The 21,673-nt window shown below is 46.0% G+C and overlaps 1 protein-coding gene across 1 annotated transcript; it reads right to left on the reverse strand.

Moving 5' to 3' along the window:
- Nucleotides 1–1,127: 1,127 nt before the first annotated feature.
- LOC116982881 (cytochrome b-c1 complex subunit Rieske, mitochondrial-like) lies at nt 1,128–10,539 on the reverse strand. The gene is made up of 2 exons (XM_033036431.1): nt 10,279–10,539; nt 1,128–1,904 (listed from the first exon to the last, which is right to left on the reverse strand). The coding sequence occupies exons 1-2, from the start codon at nt 10,487–10,489 to the stop codon at nt 1,306–1,308; spliced, it is 810 nt and encodes a 269-aa protein (XP_032892322.1). The 5' UTR covers nt 10,490–10,539; the 3' UTR covers nt 1,128–1,305.
- Between the last annotated feature and the right edge of the window lie 11,134 nt (nt 10,540–21,673).

The raw sequence follows: 21,673 nt of genomic DNA on the forward strand, positions 1-21,673 counted from the left end.
CTACATTTTCTCATTCAGAAACAATCAATTTACCATTTGTCTGCAAGATGCATCTTTTTTTAAATCTGTTGGCATATCTATAATATAAATTTAGTAGCAAGAAGCCCATCGTCATGCAAAGGGCAAATGATCTGATAGTATTATATGGCTCATTTTATTTTATAGATGGGAAATGTTAATGTTGTATGGGTACTGAAATAACGCAGTGAATCACTTCCAATTAATCTTCTGGAATAACAGTCTATTAAGCTCTACACTTTCAGCGCCAGCGAGCTGGGGTAGATCCTGACTACGGGTGCTGTCTGTACAGAGTTTGTATGCTCTCACCGTGATCGTGTGGGTTTTCCCCGAGTCCTCTGGTTTCCTCCCACACTCCAAAGACGTACAGTATAATTGTAAATTGTCCCTAGTGTGTGTCGGATAGTGTTCATGTGCGTGGATCACTGGTCGGTGCGAACTCAGTGCGCCAAAGGGTCCGTTTCCATACTGTATCTCTAAATGAACATAAACTAAATTTTAGACCTTAGAGATACAGCGGAGCGCGGATGCATGCCCTTCAGCCCACCGAGTCTGCGCCGACTAGGGATCAACCCGTACACTAGCATTAACCTGCAGGCTAGGAACATTTTACAATTTACAAGACCTAATTAACCTACAAACCTGAAGGTAGACACAAAATGCTGGAGTAACTCAGCGGGTGAGGCAGCATCTCTGGAGAGAAGGAATGGGTGACATTTCGGGTCGAGACCCTTCTTCAATTTGAAGAAGTGTCTCGACCCGAAACGTTGCCCATTCCTTCTCTCCAGAGATGCTGCCTCACCCGCTGAGTTACTCTAGCATTTTGTGTCTACCTTTGATTTAAACCAGCATCTGCAGTTCTTTCTCACACAACCTACAAACCTGTTTGTCTTGGGTGTGGAAGGAAACCAGAGCGCCTGGAGAAAACACACGCTGTCACAGGGAGAACATGCAAACTCTGTACTGACAGCAACAGTGGTCAGGCTCTAACCCGGGTCTCTGGCGCTGTAAGGGAGCTCTACCTCTGTGCCACCCTATCTAATCTGGATTTTTCTGGTTTGGACAGTAAATGAAAATGAAAGAAACACTTTACAATAAGAGAGCCACAATTGCTGGCCAATGTACAGTGGGTTTATTGAAGACAAGCCTGGTTTACACCCCAAAAGAAGAATCACAAGGATTATCATAATCGATTGAATGCAGTAAATGTTCAGTTTGCCGTAGTATGGAGCAAGAGCAGGAACATTGAGAGTTGCTCAACTTAAAGGTAACAGATTTAGCCGACGATCACGAGATCCTCGCTGACAAACTCGTAGGGTGGAACTTCCATATTCTGAGGAGCTGGGCCCTTCCTGATTCTCCCGGACGCATCGTAGTGAGATCCGTGACGGGGCAGTAGTAGCCGCCATAGTCACCTGCATTGGCGATTGGGACACAGCCCAGGTGAGTGCAGACGCCAATGAGAATCATCCACTGTGGATCCTTGACTCTATCGGAATCTAACTGTGGGTCTCGCAGCACGGAGAGACTCACTGCCTGCTCGCTCTCCACCTCCTTGGGCGAACGGTGGCGGACAAAGAGGGGCTTGCCTCTCCACTTGAAGGTCATGTTCTTGCCTTCTGGAATGTCCCCCAGCTTCACTTCGATCTGGGACAGTGCCAGCACGTCAGCAGAGGCACTCATGCTGGTGATGAACTGGGTGACAACGCTCTTTGCAGCGTAGGCTCCCATGACTGCCGTGGTTCCAGTGAGCAAGTAGGAGAAGCCTTTCCTGGTGTCACTGCTGCTCTGCGAGGACTTCTTGGAATCTTGGACATCTTGCCGTCTGTAGTCGGAGAAGTCGGGAACACGTATATCGCTGTGTGCATATCGAACTCTTGATGAAACTGCGGAAAAATCAAAGAACAAAAAAATCCCTCAAACTGGTACATTTAGAAAATTTATCCAGATTTCATAGTCCATAAGTTCTTGGAGCAGGATTAGGCCATTCAGCCCATCAAATCCACTCTGCCGTGCAATCATGGCTGATCTATCTTTCCCTCTCAACCCCATTCTCCTGCCTTCTATCAGTTTGAACAGTTTGACTGAGATTGAGCATTGAGAACCCAATATCAATTGGCTGCTTTTACACCATCACGGGCATCATCTTCATAACAAGTTAGTGCTCAAATGCAGAATACCCATTTCCTTCCATTGCCACCGATGCAGGATAAAGGGTACAACTGTAAGCAGACAATTAGTTTCTAGCTTTTTAAATATGACATTAAATAAGAATGTTTTAATACAAATGATTAATTCTGCTCTGATTGATGCCTCTTACCTCATCATCTGTCTACTGCAACACTCTGGTCACTCATTCTCATTCCACTGTGAACTCAGCTGCCTTTATCCCAACTCACCTGTGCATCTTGACCTACGTGAGCTTCAGGTTTAAAGCATGCATTGGTTTTGATTTTTTTCAAGTTCCCACTTGTCCTTACCCCATTCAATTATCAACTGCAGCTCCATTTTGTGCCAACACATCCACACCCCTGTCATGTTGGCCTCACCCTTTCCCCAAATGTAATCACATCGTCATCATTGGCCAAGGCCACACCTCTGGAATTGGTCCTTCAATCTCGCTGAGCTCTTCCCCCTCTCCCCTCCGTAGAGTCAATCACGTCTCCCTTGGACCAAGGTTTTAGTCATCTATCCTCATGGCTTCTTCAGCCCTGGCTGGCAATGTTCATGAACCATTAATAAGGTGCTGTAGTTGCAAGAATGCATCCAGTAACACATTAGTCATACTCATTGCCATTAAAAGGGTATAAATTTATTTCAGACAGTAGCACAAACAAATAAATCAACTGACTATTTTGCACCGTGTTCTATTTCCCTTTTCACTGATGAGTGGTAAAAAAACCTATAGGGCCATAACTTTTATTTGTGTAACATTTTTAAATAATAGTGTCCCAAGGCATTCAACAGAAGTGTCCAAAGAACAACTAAGAGACGTGTAAAGCTTAGGTTAGATGATCAACACTTTGGTCAATTCACTTTGTTTTAAAGAGTAAAAAAACCAAGAGTGTTGCTGGAGTTACTCAGTGGTCAGGCAGCATCCACACCCCTGTTATTGACCACTCTCTATGGGATGAAATGGACTGTTGACGTTTCAGGTCAAAACCCTTCATCTGGAGTCCCGATGAAGGGTCTCAACACGAAACGTTGACTGTCCATTTCCCGACACAGATGCTGCCTGACCCGCAACTCGAGTATTTTGTTCCAGATTTCAGCATCTACTGACTCATGTGCCTTCTATAATAATAATAATAATACATTTTATTTATGGGCGCCTTTCAAGAGTCTCAAGGACACCTTACAAAAATTTAGCAAGTAGAGGATAAACATGTAAGGGGAATGAAATAAATAGTAGAGACATGACTAGTACACAAATTAAAGCCAGAATTCAATTCAAAACACAATATGAGGCAACTCAAGCACAGATGAAAAGGGAGGGGGATGTGGGGCTAAGGATAGGGTCTATGCTTTAAAGGGTATCCCATCCAGCTCTGGGGAAGTTGCTACGGGCAACTGCACCCAATACTGTGCAATGTTGAAAAGGTTGAGGAGGAACTGAGCGGGGTTTGTTGCAATCATTCTCAATATCATTATTAACTTACAGCCCATCTCTAAACTCAAAGGTAGACAAAAATGCTGGAGAAACTCAGCGGGTGAGGCAGCATCTATGGAGAGAAGGAATAGGTGACGTTTCGGGTCGAGACCCTCTGACCAGAGGCCGCAGCCTCAGAATTAAAGAACTTCCTGTCCTGGGCCTCTTCCATGGCCAGAGTGAGTCCCACCACAAATTGGAGGAGCAGCTCCTCATATTTTGCTTGGGTAGTTAAGACCCCAGTGGTATGAACATTGACTTCTCCAATTTCAGGTAATCCTTGCTTTCTCCCTCCTTCCCCTCCCCTTCCCAGCTCTCCCACAGTCCGCTGTCTCCGCCTCTTCCTTTCTTCTTCCCGCCCCCTCTACCCCCACATCAGTCTGAAGGAGGGTCTCGACCCGAAACGTCACCTATTCCTTCGCTCCATAGATGCTGCCTCACCCGCTGAGTTTCTCCAGCATCTATGGAGCGAAGGAATAAGTAACGTTTCGGGTCGAGACCCTTCCGGGTCTCGACCCGAAACGTCACCTATTCCTTCATCAGTCAGAAGGGTCTTGACCCGAAACGTCACCTATTCATTCGCTCCATAGATGCAGCCTCACCCGCTGAGTTTCTCCAGCATTTTTGTCCACCTTCGATTTTTCCAGCATCTGCAGTTCTTTCTTAAACATCTCTAAACTCAATATCATTATTAACTTACAGCCTATCTCTAAACTATTAGATAATGCAATAGATGAGCAAATTATTAAACGATTCAATAAAGAACGGTGGGTAAGAAAAGAACTCTGGAGACAATTTAACTGACCGAGATGAGGAGGAGTTTGGATTTGTGATATAGTTGTGGTCACTGTTATTAACATGGGAATCTACAAAAAAATAACGTCCTTGTTAAAATTAAATGACTTCCATATTACCAAGTTGCATTTTTGTTTTGTATGTATATTAACCATTCACATACAAGGTGTAAAGGATTCTGTGGAGGATCAAAGATAATAATATGTAATGTGTCATTTAGTGAAATAAGACCGCTCAAAAATAGAGCTAAAAATGCAGCCTAGAAACAGTGCTGGTTGTGGGAGAGAGATAGGTAAAAAAAAGTCAAATGCGAAAATTAATTCCAGATTTAGCATGCAGCTAGAGTCAGCATGAATAATTCAGGACCTAATAATTCATTTGGAGTAGAGAGTTCTGGAGTATTTTTGAGAAGTGAAAAATTTCTTATGAATTACATTCTCAGTAATCTTTTTTTATTCTGTAGATAATTCAAGGTATATTACGCTGAAAGGATGTAGTCGCATGAAAGCACCTCTGGGCAGCCTCTATTTATTCCATTCAATATAAATGGTGGAGGAGTGCAATCTTCATGATTTTACACAAGAGAGAATTTAATGAGAACTCAAGGTGATTAAATAAACTATTAACATGTCATTGTGAGGAGACATCTTCATACTTCAACATTTAACTCATTAAACCATAAAAACAAAAAAAAAGTTTATTTCAACCACATGAGGTGAATTGTTATACATCCTTGTCCTACTATCGACCAAGGTGAAATGAAACTAAGAATAAAGTTCTCAAAGAGCAATTGGCGGTGAAACAATTTTTGGGACAAGTGACTTCAGTCATTACCCATTTAAAAATGATTTACCTGCATTCAGGTTCCTGATGAGTGGTGAACCCAGCTGTCCACGATGGGAGATTCAGCAATGGCAATGCTATTTCATGTGTAGGAAGGAACTGCAGATGCTGTTTTAAACCGAAGATAAGACACAAAAAGCTGGAGTAATTTAGCGGGTCAGACAGCATCTCTGGAGAAAAGGATTAGGTGACGTTTCGGGTCCAGAGGGGTCTCGACCCAAAACATCCTCTATCCCTTTTCTCCAGAGATATTGTCTGACCCGCTGAGTTACTCCAGCTTTTTGTGTCTATGCCATTTCTTGTCATGGGTAACAGTCTCACATTCACTTGTTGGAAGACGGATTCTCTGCCACTCACATAATATATGTTTCTTGACATTTTAGGCTGTATACTGCTGAACATTACACCTAGTCTGGTTCCTTAACCAAGGAATTTGGAATATAATTGAACATTCATTTAATGTTGCCTAATCACTGCCATTCATTCCCTATTCATGATGCAGACAAGGTCAGTGGACATGTTGCCCCAAGGGTGTTCTTCACAGCATCATCCCATTGACCTGCTCTAGGGGCTGATCATGCAGAGAGGTTCAGGGGTGACTATCATCTTTTAGCAATGCTGCTCTAGCTGCCAGTCTTTGTGGTTTAGTTTGTGCTCAAATGACCTTGGGACAGAAGCCAAGAACATTGACGGAAACTATGACAATTTATCTACCCGTGACCATCAAGGGTTTATTGTCCCCTGAAGGACTGCAGCAGTTCAAGCCACAGCGCGCCGCCACATTCTCAAGGCAACAAGGACAATAATTGCTAGTTTTGCCAGAGATACACAGATCTCATAAATTAATTCTAAGCAATGGTTATCGTTGGAAAGGTAAAGGGCCTGTCCCACTTGTGTGATTTTTTTCGGCAACTTGCCGGCACCAGTCATAGTCACAGCAGGTTTCTGAAAATTTTCGACATGTTGAAAATCCAGCGGTGACCAGAAAAAGGTACGACTCTTTGGGCGACTACTCATGACCATACAGGCGTCACCCTGCTGGCTTTGGTCGTGAGTAGTCGCCCAAAGAGTCGTACATTTTTCTGGTCCCCGCTGGCTTTTCAACATTTTGAAATTTTTCGGAGACCTGCGAAAAAATCGCGTAAGTGGAACAGGCCCTTAAAGCACACCATATTACTAGCTTTTCCCCCCTTGAATCAAAAAGGATTCCTGACTGGTGTAAAAAACAATCAAATGTGAAAAGAGGCAATTTAAATTAGTTTTGATCATTGATTAATGCGTGAAGGTGTTTTTTGGAGATAGAAATCAGTTGCCTGCACGTGATCCATATCCCTCCATTCTCCGCATGTCCAGGTGATTATCTAAAAGCCTCTTAAATGCCACTTTCATATTCATCTCCACAACCAGCAGCACATTCCAAGTACCCTCCATCCTATGTCTAAAAGACCTGACCTGCACATCTCCTTTAAACTTTGGTAGACAAAAATGGTGGAGAAACTCAGCGGGTGAGGCAGCATCTATGGAGCGATGGAAATTGGCAATGTTTCAGGTCGAAACACTTCTTCGGACTGGACTTCTAAACGTTGCCTCTCTCTACCTAAAGCTAGGCCCTCTAGTCTAACATTTTCACCCTGGGGAAAAAGGTTCTTTCTATGCCTCTCAGAATTTTGTGCACTTCTATTATGTCTTCTCTCCTGTCAACCTCCAGTGTTCCACATAAAACAATCCAGTGTGTCCATCCTCTGTTGTAGCTAATAGCCTCTAGTCCAGGAAGTATTCCAGTAGACGTCCTCTGCGTCTTTCCCACATCCTTCCGCTAATGGGGCCTTCCCATGAATGAATTTTATTTGACAAAACCACACACCCGAAGACATCTGGGTACATTCTGGACAGGTGCATGGACATGGGCGTTTTGTCAGATAGAGGGAGGTCAGGCAGGTGGGGGGGGGGGGGGGGGGGGGGAATAAAAAAACACGACAAGGGTGAGAGTTGGGGTGAAGGTGGTTTTGAACTAAAACGTCACCTATCCATATTCTCCAGATATGCTGCCTGACCCACTGAGTTACTCCAGCACTCTGTGAAACATCACCTATCCATGTTCTCCACAGATGCTGCCTGACCCACTGAGTTACTCCAGCACTCTGTGAAACGTCACCTATCCATGTTCTCCAGAGATACTGCCTGACCCGCTGAGTTACTCCAGCACCATGTGTCTGTCTTTAGACATGGAGGGACTGGATTATGTGCAGGCAGATAATGGTTGGTCTCAGCAAGGTGTACAGCCCGGGCCCTGTGGGCTGAAGGGCCTGGTGCTGTGCTGTACACGGTGTTCACTCACTGTCTGTCATTCAGCCACCACATTGAAGCACCACAAAGTATCATTGAATCATAGTCTCACATGAAAACAGGCCCTCTTCAACTCAAATTGCCCACACCAACAAACCATCTACACTAGTCCCACCTGCCTGCATTCAGCTCACATCCCTCTAAACCAGTCACATTCATGTACCAGTCTAAATGTTTCTTAAACGTTGTGATAGTACCTGCCTCAACTACCTCCTCCGGCAGCTCATTCCATACACCCACCACCATCTGTGTTAAACAGTTACTCCCCAGTTCCTATTAAATATTTTCCCCTTCCGCCTACTCTGAGCAAGAGACTGTGTCTACCCGATCTATTCCTCTTGTGATATTATACATGCCTTGACATCCACCATCATGAAATGTTTTGAGGGAGTAGTCATGGAACGCATTAACAATCCAGTCTACCCAGCGAACTTGACGCACTGCAGTTCACCTACCGCCACAACTGGTCCACAGGTGATGCTAACTGCCTGGCCCTACCTTCATCCCTTGAACACCTGGATAAGAGACACCTACACCAGACTCCTATTCATAGACTACAGCTCTGCCTTTACTACCGCTAATACTAATTTACCATCCAAGCTTATCACCGAACTCACGGGACTTGGTGTCAGCAATCATCTGCGCAATGGATCCTCGACTTCCTGACCAACAGACCCCAATCTATGAGGATAGTAGTCAAGTCATCCTCTACGATAATCCTCGACACAGGTGCTCCACAAGGATGTGTTCTCAGCCCCCTTCTGTACTCCTTGTACTCCCACGACTGTGCCAGCCGTGCACAAATCTAATTCAATTTTCAAATTTGCGGACGGCACCACAATTGTGGGCAGGATATCAAATAATGATGAGACGGGAGTACGGGAAGGACATCGAGAACCTCGTGTCCTGGTGTCGAGACAACAACCGGAAGACAAGGAGATTGTGAATGACTTTAGGAAGCAAAGCGGTACACATACCCCAGTTTGCTTTGATAGCGCTGAAGTAGAGATGGTTGAAAAGAGTCAAAATCATCAACAACTTCTGGACCACCCGTATTGAAGTAACGACCAAGGAAGCTCACCAACGTCTCTACCTCCTTAGAAGGCTTAAAAAGTTTGGCATGACCCCTGCAGCTCTCACCAACGTCTACAGATGCATCACAGAAAGCATTTTATCAGGATGCATTACATCCCAGCATATGCAGAAGGGAGAGGATGGTGAAAGACTGGTGCACCATGGAGGCTAACCCTGACCTTCCCATCCATGCTGACTTGAACAATCTGCCCATCATGCGCCTGAAGTCCCTCAAACCCTTCTGGTCTTCCATCAAATCCCCGGAAGGCTTTGACTCCAAGACCGAGTGGTTAGAAAGATGCCAACACCAACAACGGAGAGGTCATTGCAGACCCCACAGTCAAACCACCGGGATTTGACCTCCATCGCATGCAATGGCTGACCCTGAACAGAACCCACACCCTCCATGCAAGAACAGCCCATCACCTGCATAAGTGGGGGAGTGGCAGACAGCCCTGCTTGCGACTGCGGACATCCAGACCAGACCATGCCGCACATGGTGAATGACTGCCCACTGAGGCTTTTCCCTGGTGGCATCACAGCCATCCACCCAGTAACTGATGCTGTCCTGGCCTTGATGTCTACCCTTGATCAGTTTATGTGCTTGAAACATATAAGATTGTTAAGGGCTTGGACACGCTAGAGGCAGGAAACATGTCGGGGGAGTCCAGAACCAGGGGGCCACAGTTTAAGAATAGGAGTAAGCCATTTAGAACGAGAAGAGGAAACACTTTTCTCACAGAGAGCGGTGAGTCTGTGGAATTCTCTGCCTCAGAGGGCGGTGGAGGCAGGTTCTCTGGATGCTTTCAAGAGAGAGCTAGATAGGGCTCTTAAAGATAGTGGAGTCAGGGGATATGGGGAGAAGGCAGGAACGGGGTAATGATTGGGGATGATCAGCCATGATCACATTGAAGGGCGGTGCTGGCTTGAAGGGCTGAATGGCGTACTCCTGCACCTATTGTCTATTATCTCCTTTAAACTTTGCCCCTCTCCCTAAAGCTACACCCTCTAGCCTTTGATATTTAGACAGATGCAAGGATAGGAAAGGTTTAGAAGGATATGGGCCAAACAGGGCAGGTGGGACTAGAGTAGATGGGGCATCTTGGTCGGCATGGGCAGGTTGGGCCGAAGGGCCTGTTTCCATGCTGAATGAATCTACAACTCAATGCTCCTCTTTGTGCCAGGTGCTATACAAATGCAAGTGGGTTGTTGTGAATGGTGATATTCCACATTGAACACTAAAGGGCCTGTCCCACTTAGGCTATTTTTGGGCGACTGTCACAGTCATAGCAGGTCCTCGTCCAACATATTCCAATGGAATTTAACTGTGCAGGCCACATACGCAAGAAGAAGTTCGTAATAAAGCTCCCTGGTAATAAAATTCTATCGCATCGTCTGGTTTAAAGCACCTTGAGGTGGATCATTGACAAGGTCACCCCGGGGCCTGGAGCCTGGAGCCCGGCACCGGCCTGCCCTCTGTCCCGGGCCCACCGGGAGGGTGAGGATAGCGGCGCCCCCCTCCCTCACTCCCCCCTCCCCGGGCCCCGACTCACGGGTGATGGTGGCGGCGGCGGCGGGCCCGCTCCTCGGGGCTAGGCCCAGCAGCGACTCCCGGCTGAGGAAGGGCCGCTGTAGCGGGAGGAGGATGTGTTCGGGGCCGGGCTCGGGTGCCGGCACCAGGCGCTGGCGCTGTGAGGCGACGGTGCGGGAGGTGGCGGCGAGGCGGGGGGCGAGGGCCCCGGTGCGGGCGCTCAGCGACTGCATCGTCTATGGCGGGCGGGACAGACAGAGGCGCCGGCGGACGCTGCACTCACTGCGCACGCGTCGCCGCCAGGGATGCCGGCACGCCGTGCCCACGCAAGCGCGGTGCGGACGGCGGCATCGGATGCCGGCCCCCCCTCGCCAGCGCGCAGGCGCAATATGCCCAATAGGCGAGTAGGAGGATGCCGGCACACCGTGCCCACGCAGGCGCAGTACGCTGGCGTGCCGGGCCCGGGCAGTGACCGGTCACTGAGGAGGAGCTCAACCCGAGCACCGCGGGGAGGGGGCAGGTAAGGAGCACAACACCTGTAATAGCACAGGATCACCTGTAGGACCACCTGTAGGACCACAGGATCACCTGTAGGACCACCTGTAGACCACATGGTCACCTGTACGACCACCTGTGGACCACAGGATCACCTGTAGACCACAGGATCACCTGTAGGACCACCTGTGGACAACAGGATCACCTGTAGACCACAGGGTCACCTATACGACCACCTGTAGACCACGTGATCACCTGTACGACCACCTGCAGACAACAGGATCACCTACAGGATCACCTTTGGGTCCAATCGTGGGTTCCTCTGCCGATAGACACAAAATGCTGGAGTAACTCACCAGCATCTCTAGGTAGAATCTCTGGATGCTGCCTGTCCCGCTGAATTACTCCAGCATTTTGTGCTTATCTTCAGCGTAAACCAGCATCTGCAGTTCCTTTCTACATGTGTAGGAAAGAACTGCAGATGCTGGTTTAAATCGGAGGTGGACACAAAATGCTGGAGTAACTCAGCGGGTCAGGCAGCATCCAGAGATTCTACCTAGAGATGCTGGTGAGTTACTCCAGCATTTTGTGTCTATCGACAGAGGAACCCACGATTGGACCCAAAGGTGATCTCTGGAGAGAACGAATGGGTGACATTTCGAGTCTGAAGAAGGATCTCGACCCGAAACGTCACCTATTCCTTCTCTCCAGAGATGCTGCCTGACCCGCTGAGTTGGTCCTTTCTACATGGTCCACCTATAAGTCCACCTGTAGGATACTGGTAAGTCCACCAAAAGAACCATCTGTAGGTCTACCTGAAGATCCACCTGTGAGTCCACCTGTAGACTAGCTGGGAGTCCACCTTCAAGATCACCTGTAGGACACCTGAACAACCATGAGGAGCACCACCTGTAGATCCACCTGCTTGGCTGAACCCAGGGGCCGTCACCCAAGGGTGGCCTTGCACTCAGCTTTTTTTTCCATTTCATATGTAAACTTTATTCATAATGAAAAATATATACAAAACATGCACAATCCGGGCAAGACACTTCACCCACCTTTGCCTGTGTGTGTGGATGTAATTATGTGAAGCACTTTGGGGTCAATGCAAGTTGACTAAAAATGTGCTATATAAATAAAGAAAAAGAAAAAAAGGAAAAAAAATTTTTTTTTTTAAATAATCAAATCCCTTCATACATTCTTAGTGTTTATACATTCAACTGTGTCAAACTCAGTGGTGTCCCCACCTGTCTCTACATAAAACATCCCTGCTACTCACGTGTTGTGGCCAAGTTATTAGAAGTGTGAGACTGAGGTACAGAAAAGTTGTCCTTTCAAATAGATGCTTTCACCATTCACTTGTCATAGCTCTGTAGAAGAGAGGAGGCATTTTCCACGACTCGTTTCAACACAAAGTGCTTTCCTGACAAATAAGTACAGTCATAGATGTATAACGTAGAAACATAGAAAAATAGGTGCAGGAGTAGGCCATTCGAGCCAGCACCACCATTCAATATGATCAAGGCTGATCCTCTAAAATCAGTACTCCGTTCCTGTTTTTCCCTCATAACCCTTGATTTCTTTAGCCCGAAGAGGTTAATCTAAATGGCCTGTCCCACTTGGCCCTCATTTACGCGACAGGCCGGTAGTGATTGATGCGTGACAGTCGCGCGTGACGGTTGCGCACGTCATCATGCGCCCGCACAGCCGTCTGGAGCGCGTGACGTAGGAATTTCGGAAGGAGATTAGGAGGAATTTCTTTAGACAAATGGTGATGAATCTGTGGAATTCATTGCCACAGAAAGCTGTGCAGGTCAAGTCTATGGATATTTTTAAGGCAGAGATAGACAGATTCTTGATTACTATGGGTGTCGGAGGTTATGGGGAGAAGGCAGGAGAATGGGGTTGGGAGGGAGAGATAGATCAGCCATGATTGAATGGTGGAGTAGACTTGATGGGCCGAATGGCCAAATTCTACTCCCATCACTTATGACCTTATGAACGTGCGTGCTTTGGGTTGCGACTGTGCACCAGGTCTGCATTCACAAGCTTCTGTCTCAAAAACTCCACTCACAGCTCCATGGCTGACATCTCCGAAGAGACGTGAGATGCTGCTTAAATTTTAAATTTAAATATTGTCCTTCTAAATTGGCTGCTTGCAGAAGTTTCTCTATTTTAAATCGTTATCTGGATGAAATTTACAACAAAGAAAAAGAGAGAAGTATGGGAGGTCTTTGTTGCATTTCAATGCAAGAAGTGTTCATATGCAGAAGCCTTGTAGAGTGGAGAAGATAAGAGTAACATTAATACATTTTAAAATATCATATTTTATCTCAAGCTTTTGTTCATTTTTTTGTACTGAAGTGCACATTTTATTGCTTCAACAGTTTAACAGATGGACCCTTGTGCTCTGAGTTTAGAGACAGAACATTCAGTCTCTGCATCTGTTTCTGAAACCCATTTGTTGAATCCTGATGAAATGTGCATTTTTACAAATACCATTTGAGGACAGAAGGCAGACACAAAAAGCTGGAGGTAGACAAAAATGCTGGAGAAACTCAGCGGGTGAGGCAGCATCTATGGAGAGAAGAAATAGGTGACGTTTCAGGTCGAGACCCTTCTTCAGACTGATGAAGGAATAGGTGACGTTTCGGGTCGAGACCCAGAAGGGTCTCGACCCGAAACGTCACCTATTCCTTCGCTCCATAGATGCTGCCTCACCCGCTGAGTTTCTCCAACACTTTTGTCCACCTTCGATTTTTCCAGCTTCTGCAGTTCCCTCTTAAACGCAAAAAGTTGGAGTCACTCAGTGGGTCAGACAGTATCTCTGGAAAAAGGGAATAGGTGACGTTTCAAGTTGAGACCCTTCTTCAGACTATTTTTTGCAAAGACACGGGCTGTCCCGCTGAGTTACTCCAGCTTTTTGTGTCTATCTTCGGTTTAAACCAGCATCTGCAGTTCCTTCCTACCCATTTGAGGACAGGGCTGAATATCAGAACCGATGACCTCAGCTATTGAATAGTAAATAAGTAAGTAAGTTTATTGGCCAAGTATTCACATACAAGGAATTTGCCTTGGTGCTCCGCCCACAAGTAACAACATGACATGCAGTGACAGTTACGAATGACTCAGAAAACACTAAACATTAATAATAATAAAACATTAATGATAAAACACTATTGATCAAGCATGAGAGCCAACAAAATACCAGATCAAAGGAAGGCTACAGATTTTTGGCTGTTGAGTAGAGCAACTACTCGTGGATAGCCTGTTTGCTTACACTCTCCAAAAACATATAACAAATGAACACATGGATAAGAAAAGACACAAAGTGCTGGAATAACTCAGCGGGTCAGCCAGTATCTGTGGAGAACGTTTTTGATTGGGAACCTTCTTCAGCCTCCAGTCTTAAGAAGAGTCTTGATCCGAAATATCAGACTGAAGAATTGTCCAGCCCCTCTCCCATCAGGCATGAGCTAAAACATTAGAATAAGAATGCGATGCAATGATGCATCAATGATTAAAATAATACAACTATCAAATGTGTGCATTTTAGTTGTAGCAGTCAATGTAATCGTCTGCTTTAAAGATAAAACCGTCAGAAGGATGCCACACATATGTGCCTCTTGTATGCTGGCAAATGTCAAGGATGACTCACACCCTAGCCGCTCCCTGTGTGAAAAATCTCACATCCAGATTCAGTGTCTAAGAAAGAACTGCAGATGCTGGAAAGATCGAAGGTAGACAAAAATGCTGGGGAAACTCAGCGGGCGAGGCAGCATCTATGGAGCAAAGGAATAGGCGACGTTTCGGGACGTGACCCTTCTTCAGACTCAGATTCCAGATTCAGAGACAGATTCAGGGACAGTTTCTTCCCGGCTGTTATCAGACAACTGAACCATCCTACCACGACCAGAGAGCAGTGCTGAACTACTATCTGTCTCATTGGTGACCCTCAGTCTATCCTTGATCAGACTTTGCTGGCTTTACCTTGCACTAAACGTTATTCCCTTATCATGTATCTATACACTGTAAATGGATCGATTGTAATCGTGTATTGTCTTTCTGCTGACTGGTTAGCACGCAACAAAAGCTTTTCCCTGTACATGTGACCATCAACTAAATTGAAGCTGAAGCTGAAATTACACGAATCAAATAAAAACAGAAAAAAATGCAGATGTGAGAAGTTGGAATAAAAGTAGCACGTACGGGGAATGAATAAGTGGCCAATCAGCATCTATATAGAAGAGGCAGATTCATCTTTCATGTGTAAGATCTATCAGAACTATCAAATAAAAGATAATCATGATCCATTGTCAAGCATAGACATCTTGAAAAATATCACACACTTCAGCCATAGAATGGAGTGTAATGAGTAGAACAAGTTGCAAAGTGCCAAATAGAAGAGCAGATATCTGATAGATACACAATGTAAAATATCACATGTAGAACCAAGGAACTGCAGATGCTGGTTTACAAAGGACACAGAGTGCTGGAGTAACTCAGCGGGTCAGGCAGCATCTGTGGAGAACATGGATAGGTGACGTTTCACAGAGTGCTGGAGTAACTCAGCGGGTCAGGCAGCATCTCTGGAGAACATGGATAGATGACGTTTCACAGAGTGCTGGAGTAACTCAGCGGGTCAGGCAGCATCTCTGGAGAACATGGATAGGTGACGTTTCACAGAGTGCTGGAGTAACTCAGCGTGTCAGGCAGCATCTGTGGAGAACATGGATAGGTGACGTTTCACAGAGTGCTGGAGTAACTCAGCGTGTCAGGCAGCATCTGTGGAAAACATGGATAAGGTGACGTTTTGGGTTAAGACCCTTCTTCAGAAGAGATACTGTCTGACTTGCTGAGTTACTCCAACGCATTGTGTCGTAAAATATACCATGATTTAATCTTAACTAATCTCTAATTAACTAATGTATTGCAGTACCTGTGACAAAAACAAACCAATACCAAATGAAAGTACAACTCAGTAAAAATGTCAGATAAGATTCATGTGGATAGAATTAAGAAATGGAATTGGAAAAGCAGGGAAGTGTAATACAAGTCAATCGGAGGTACGGGAGGAGATTTGGAGAAATATGTAAAAACATCATTTATGGTTTTAATTATTTTGTTATGACAAAAGGAGAAAGATAGTGCAGGATTGCAGAGTCGGGAACCCGCTTGAGAACTAGTCCGTTTTGTGGATAACGCATTATTAGTCAAAGAAACTGTGCTTGGCTGAGTGTTCAGAACTGAAACAGAACAAATAGCTGATTTATAGACAATAGACAATAGGTGCAGGAGTAGGCCATTCGGCCCATTCAATGTGATCATGGCTGATCATCCACAATCAGTACCCCGTTCCTGCCTTCCCCCCATATCCCCTGACTCCGCTATTTTTAAGAGCCCTATCTAGCTCTCGAAAGCATCCAGAGAACCTGCCTCCACCGCCCTCTGAGGCAGAGAATTCCACAGAATCACTACTCTCTGTGAGAAAAAGTGTTTCCTCGTCTCCGTTCTAAATGGCTTACCCCTTATTCTTAAACCCAGGTTCTGGATTTATTTAAGAAAGAACTGTAAATGCTGGGAAAATCGAAGGTAGACAAAAATGCTGGAGAAACTCAGCGGGTGAGGCAGCATTTTTTGGAGCGAAGGAATAGGTGACGTTTCGGGTCGAGACCCTTCTTCAGACTGAAGTTTGGGAGAACAGTCAACAAATGTTTCTTAAACGTTGTGATAGTAGCTGCCTCAACTACCACCTTTGGCAGCTGGAGTTAAAGGGAGTCAAGGGGAAAATGGCGGGCACATGGAAAGGAAAGGTTGAGTGGGATGTGAGCTAGAGGTCTGTACGTTCTCCCCGTGACCGTGTGGGTTTATCCGGGTGCTCCAGCAAGATTTGACAAAACAACATGAAACTTTGAACATTTTCCAAGTCGATTCCTGTGAAGTTTATTATAAACTATTTTTGCAGGTAAAATCAGCTTGGGACTGAGAGAAAATGAAGCCTTAAATGTTATGATTTGGCAAAATCTTACGTTAATCCAATTGGGAGAAAATTTTCAATTTTTCTCCCAATTGGATTAACGTAAGATTTTGCCAAATCATAACATTTAAGGCTTCATTTTCTCTCAGCCCCAAGCTGATTTTATCTGCAAAAATCAGAGACAAGTTACTGTAAGGTGAAGGTGCAGTGACTCAGAACAATTTCCAATTCCCTCTCCTCAAGCCGTGACGAATCAAGATTCATTAATAGAAATGACCCAACAATAGGTGTGAAATTTGTATCTGTCACAGTGCTGTGTGAAAACTGCAATCAATATCCCCTGATACAGCAGCACAATGATCACTGTGTATGATTACACTACACCTGGTGCTTCTGATGAGACTGTAGACAACTTCATGCTGCCTCTAACTGGCACGACAGCAGCTGAAGGCCACTGTTAACTGTTCTGCTGATGGACCTACACCAGCGTGAGATCCGCTATTGTAGAGGCTGCCACTTCTATATCAGGCTGCACAGAACAGCACAGTGAAAAATGTAATTTTTCTATCTGGGACGTATGACAATAAAACACTCTTGACTCTTGATAAATAACGCAGGTTATGCCGACTTAGTTAAGTAGGTAGTTCATTTATTAATGCCCGTTTACAACGTTGTCTATCCATGTTCACCACAGATGCTGCCTGACCCGCTGTGTTACTCCAGCACTCTGAAACGTCACCTATCCATGTTCTCCACAGATGCTGCCTGACCCGCTGAGTTACTCCAGCACTCTGTGAAACGTCACCTATCCATGTTCTCCACAGATGCTGCCTGACCCGCTGAGTTACTCCAGCACTCTGTGAAACGTCACCTATCCATGTTCTCCACAGATGCTGCCTGACCCGCTGAGTTACTCCAGCACTCTGTGAAACGTTACCTATCCATGTTCTCCACAGATGCTGCCTGACCCGCTGAGTTACTCCAGCACTCTGAAACGTCACATATCCATGTTCTCCACAGATGCTGCCTGACCCGCTGAGTTACTCCAGCACTCTGTGAAACGTCACCTATCCATGTTCTCCACAGATGCTGCCTGACCCGCTGAGTTACACCAGCACTCTGTGTCTATCTTTGGCATAAACCAGCACCTGCAGTTCCTTGTTACTTCATCTAATCTATTGACGTGGGCACTGACCTTTAGACGAGAGACATCGATATGGTCTTTACATGGAAGAGTGCCCTACCGTCCACTAATTAAACACTTGATTCTTTATGTGGTCAGACTGGAAAAGCCTTTAATTAAAAATGAAACATCTGGTGTCCTTCACCACAAATTTAATTTATTTTCCCCACCGCACATTGCACCAGAACTGGTGTCAGAACCGTGGCAGAATGGGAATGGTTTTGTCTTTAATACAATAATCCCCTAATTTTATTCAGTAACTCACACAAATTGTATCCTTTTGAACCAGAAAATCTCGACGAATATTAAAAAAAAATGTTTTAATAAAACATAATCTCAAACTATTTCACAAAATATTAATGCAAAATTCAAATTTCACAGTTTTCCATTGGTCAGTGTGGATCATGGTCACATGCTGGAGCCTCATCCGCCACCTAGGAGCTGCACAGAAACCCCCTACCCAAAGCCGACCTTCTGTCACACCCAACCAGGTTGCATCCCACCTACTGAATATTGCAAAAGCACCCCAAGACAAGTCCACCAGAAGAGCTGTCGCAACAGAGCTAAGGACACTTCGACGAACACCTGGAAAGGAAAGAAACCCTGAGCCCTTCGAGGTGGCTGAACTGGAGAAGGTCCTGCAGGGCCTGAAATGTGGAAAGGCAGCAGGTTATGATAACATCTCTCCAGAGTTCATGAAACACCTGGGCCCCCGAGCTCTAACCTGGCTGACCCAACTCTACACTAGGGCCATACAGACTAACTCCATCCCAAAGGTATGGCGGACAGCAAATGTCATTGCTATACCAAAACCTGGCAAAGACGAAAAACTACCAGCAAGCTACCGCCCAATCTCTCTACTCTGCGTCCCACTCAAAATCTTACAACGCCTTATACTACAACGTATATCTCCAGGAGTAGAAGAGATTCTCAGTGTGGATCAGGCAGGTTTCCGCAAGGACCGCAGCACAGGAGAACAAGTTCTGGCCCTAACCACCTGCATTGAAAACGGCTTCGAGAACAAACTGAAGACCGGGGCAGTGTTCCTTGATCTCACCGCAGCCTATGACACTGTGTGGCACAAAGGCCTCCACCTAAAACTCACCAAAGCACTCCCTGCCTGGGCATCATAAACCATCAAATCTCTGCTCTCCAACCGCAGGTTCAGAGTTCACCTTGGTCAGAACAAGAGTGCATGGAGAATGCAGAAGAATGGGCTCCCGCAAGGGTCAGGTTCAGCCCCAACCTTGTTCAACCTTTACACAAATGACCTACCCACCACCAAATCCCGCAAATTCATCTATGCAGATGACATCTGTTTGGCCTTCCAAGCACCAGATTTTGGTACATTGGAACAGGTGCTCAATGAAGACCTTGCTAAACTGGACGAGTACTGCAAAACCTGGCGCCTAAAACCAAGCCCAGCAAAAACGGTCTCCAGTGTGTTCCACCTCCATAATGCAGAAGCCACAAGAGAACCAAACATCTATCTGAGCAGGACCAAACTGAAGTATGCCCCCACTCCAACCTACCTCGGAGTGACCCTTGACAGGACCCTATCCTTCAAGGAACATCTCAAAAGAACAGCAGCTAAGGTGAAGTCCAGAAACAATCTCCTCAGTAAGCTTGCTGGCTCAAAGTGGGGGGCAGCAGCCCCCACACTGCGCATTTCAGCACTAGCCTTGCATTTTCTTCAGCCGAATATTGTGCCCCTGTTTGGTCCAGGTCATCCCACACACACCATGTGGACACCCAATTGAACTCAACCCTATCCTTCAAGGAACATCTCAAAAGAACAGCAGCTAAGATCATCACAGGAACAATCCGCTCAACACCACTCCCCTGGTTCCCTGTCCTATCCAACATAGCCCCTCCACACATCCGGCGAGTAGTCCTCACTCAAAGGATGCTGCAAAAGACCAAAAACTCCCCTCACCTGCCAATTCACATGGACATCTTCAACCGCTCGACTTCCATCTAGACGACCAATTTGGAAGAACCCACCACCAGCTGATTTCACCATCCAATCAGCTTGGAAAAAGGAATGGGAGTCCAAGGACGTCCCAAATAAACATCTGGTGTCAGACCCCACCCTACCGGTCCCTGGCACCAATCTCCCAAGGAAGCAGTGGACGACGCTGAATAGATTCAGGACTGGACATGGCCCCTGCTTGGCCAGCCTTCACAAATGGGGCAGCAGCCCAACCCCACGGTGTGCTTGTGGAGAGCCGCAAACAATGCAACACATCATTGAAGCATGCCCTCAACAAAGACTCAAAGGAGGACTTGTCACCCTTCATACAGCAGATCAAGAGGCAACTGCTTGGCTAAAGGACTTTGCATTCGCTAAATAAATAAAATGGTCACATACTGGGTAATGATTGAAAGGTACAGCATGGATACAGGCCCTTCGGCCCACTGAGTCCATGCCGGCCAGCGACCACCCTCGTTCTATGTTATCCCATGTTCTCATCCACTCGCGACACACTGGGAGCAATTTACAGAGGGCCGATTAACCTACAATGCTGTGCGTCTTTGGAATGTGGTTGGAAACCGGAGCACCCGGAGGAAACCCACGCGGTCACTGGAAGAAGGTACAAACTCCACACAGACAGCACCCATAGCCAGGATTTGAACCGGGTCTCTGGTGCTGTGAGGCAGCAACTCTACCACTGCACCACCCACTCCATCTATCTTCTATGGACTGGCCACCTGTCTTCTACAATCTCACTTATACTCCACCCAAACTCGCCCCAAATCATTGACCATCCCTTTGCCTTTACACATGTCCTTTGACCCGCTCCAGCTGTGTGAGTTCAGTTTTTGCTTCAGATTGGAACATTTGCAGTCCCCTGTGTTACCAATGTTAAACAATTCCCCGTCCTCAGAAGCGGCACGGTGGCACAACGGTAGAGTTGCTGCCTCACACGCTTGCAGCGCCAGAGACCTGGGTTCCATCCCGACTACGGGCGCTGTCTGTACGGAGTTTGTACGTTCTCCCCGTGACCTGCGTGGGTTTTCTCCGGGTGCTCCGGTTTCATCCCACGCTCCAAAGACGTGCAGGTTTGTAGGTTTCATTGACTTGGTAAAATTGTAAATTGTCCCGTATATCGTGTTTTTATCCATTTGCTAGCAAAGCTTCAAGGCAAAGTCCTTGTCTGTATACATATTTGGCCAATAAAATGATTATTATTATTATTAATAGTGTGTTGGATAGTGTTAGTGGACGGAGATCGCTGGTCGGTGCGGACTGGATGGTCCGAAGGGCTTGTTTCTGTGCTGTATCTAAACTAAACTAAACTAAAGATGTGTAGGCAGGAACTGCAGATGCTGATTTTAACCGCAGATAGACACAAAAAGCTGGAGTAACTAAGCGGGACAAGCAGCATCTCTGGAGAGAAGGAATGGGTGACGTTTCGGGTCGAGGCCCTTCTTCAAGCTAAAGATGTATTGTGTAGAGAGGCAACATTTATCAGCACAAACCTTTGAGGAGATTCAGTGAAAGTACAATTTCTTTATAATTATTATCCTCTGGCCGTAGTTTAATGATTTATTGATTGTGTTTCCTTTACAGGCTGATTATCCTTTGGTGGTAGTGCAACGAATGTACGCATCTGATTCTAAATGTGCAGCAGAGAGTTTTGTTCTCTGACTGTCTAATCATTAAAACAATCGTGCTCAAACATACTGTCAGCGTGAGGTTAAACGCAAATTGGAGGAACAGCATCTCATATTTCGCTTGGGCAGCTTGATGAATATTGA

The sequence above is a fragment of the Amblyraja radiata genome, chromosome 17, assembly GCF_010909765.2.
Source record: "Amblyraja radiata isolate CabotCenter1 chromosome 17, sAmbRad1.1.pri, whole genome shotgun sequence".
Lineage (NCBI taxonomy): Eukaryota > Metazoa > Chordata > Chondrichthyes > Rajiformes > Rajidae > Amblyraja > Amblyraja radiata.

Excerpts from the sequence above, each read along its gene's own strand:
- LOC116982881 (XM_033036431.1), bottom strand. The coding sequence starts at position 10,489 with ATGCAGTCGCTGAGCGCCCGCACCGGGGCCCTCGCCCCCCGCCTCGCC. Across the intron at positions 1,905-10,278 it reads CGCCGCCGCCACCATCACCC|TTTCATCAAGAGTTCGATAT; the intron begins GTGAGTCGGGGC and ends ATTTTTCCGCAG.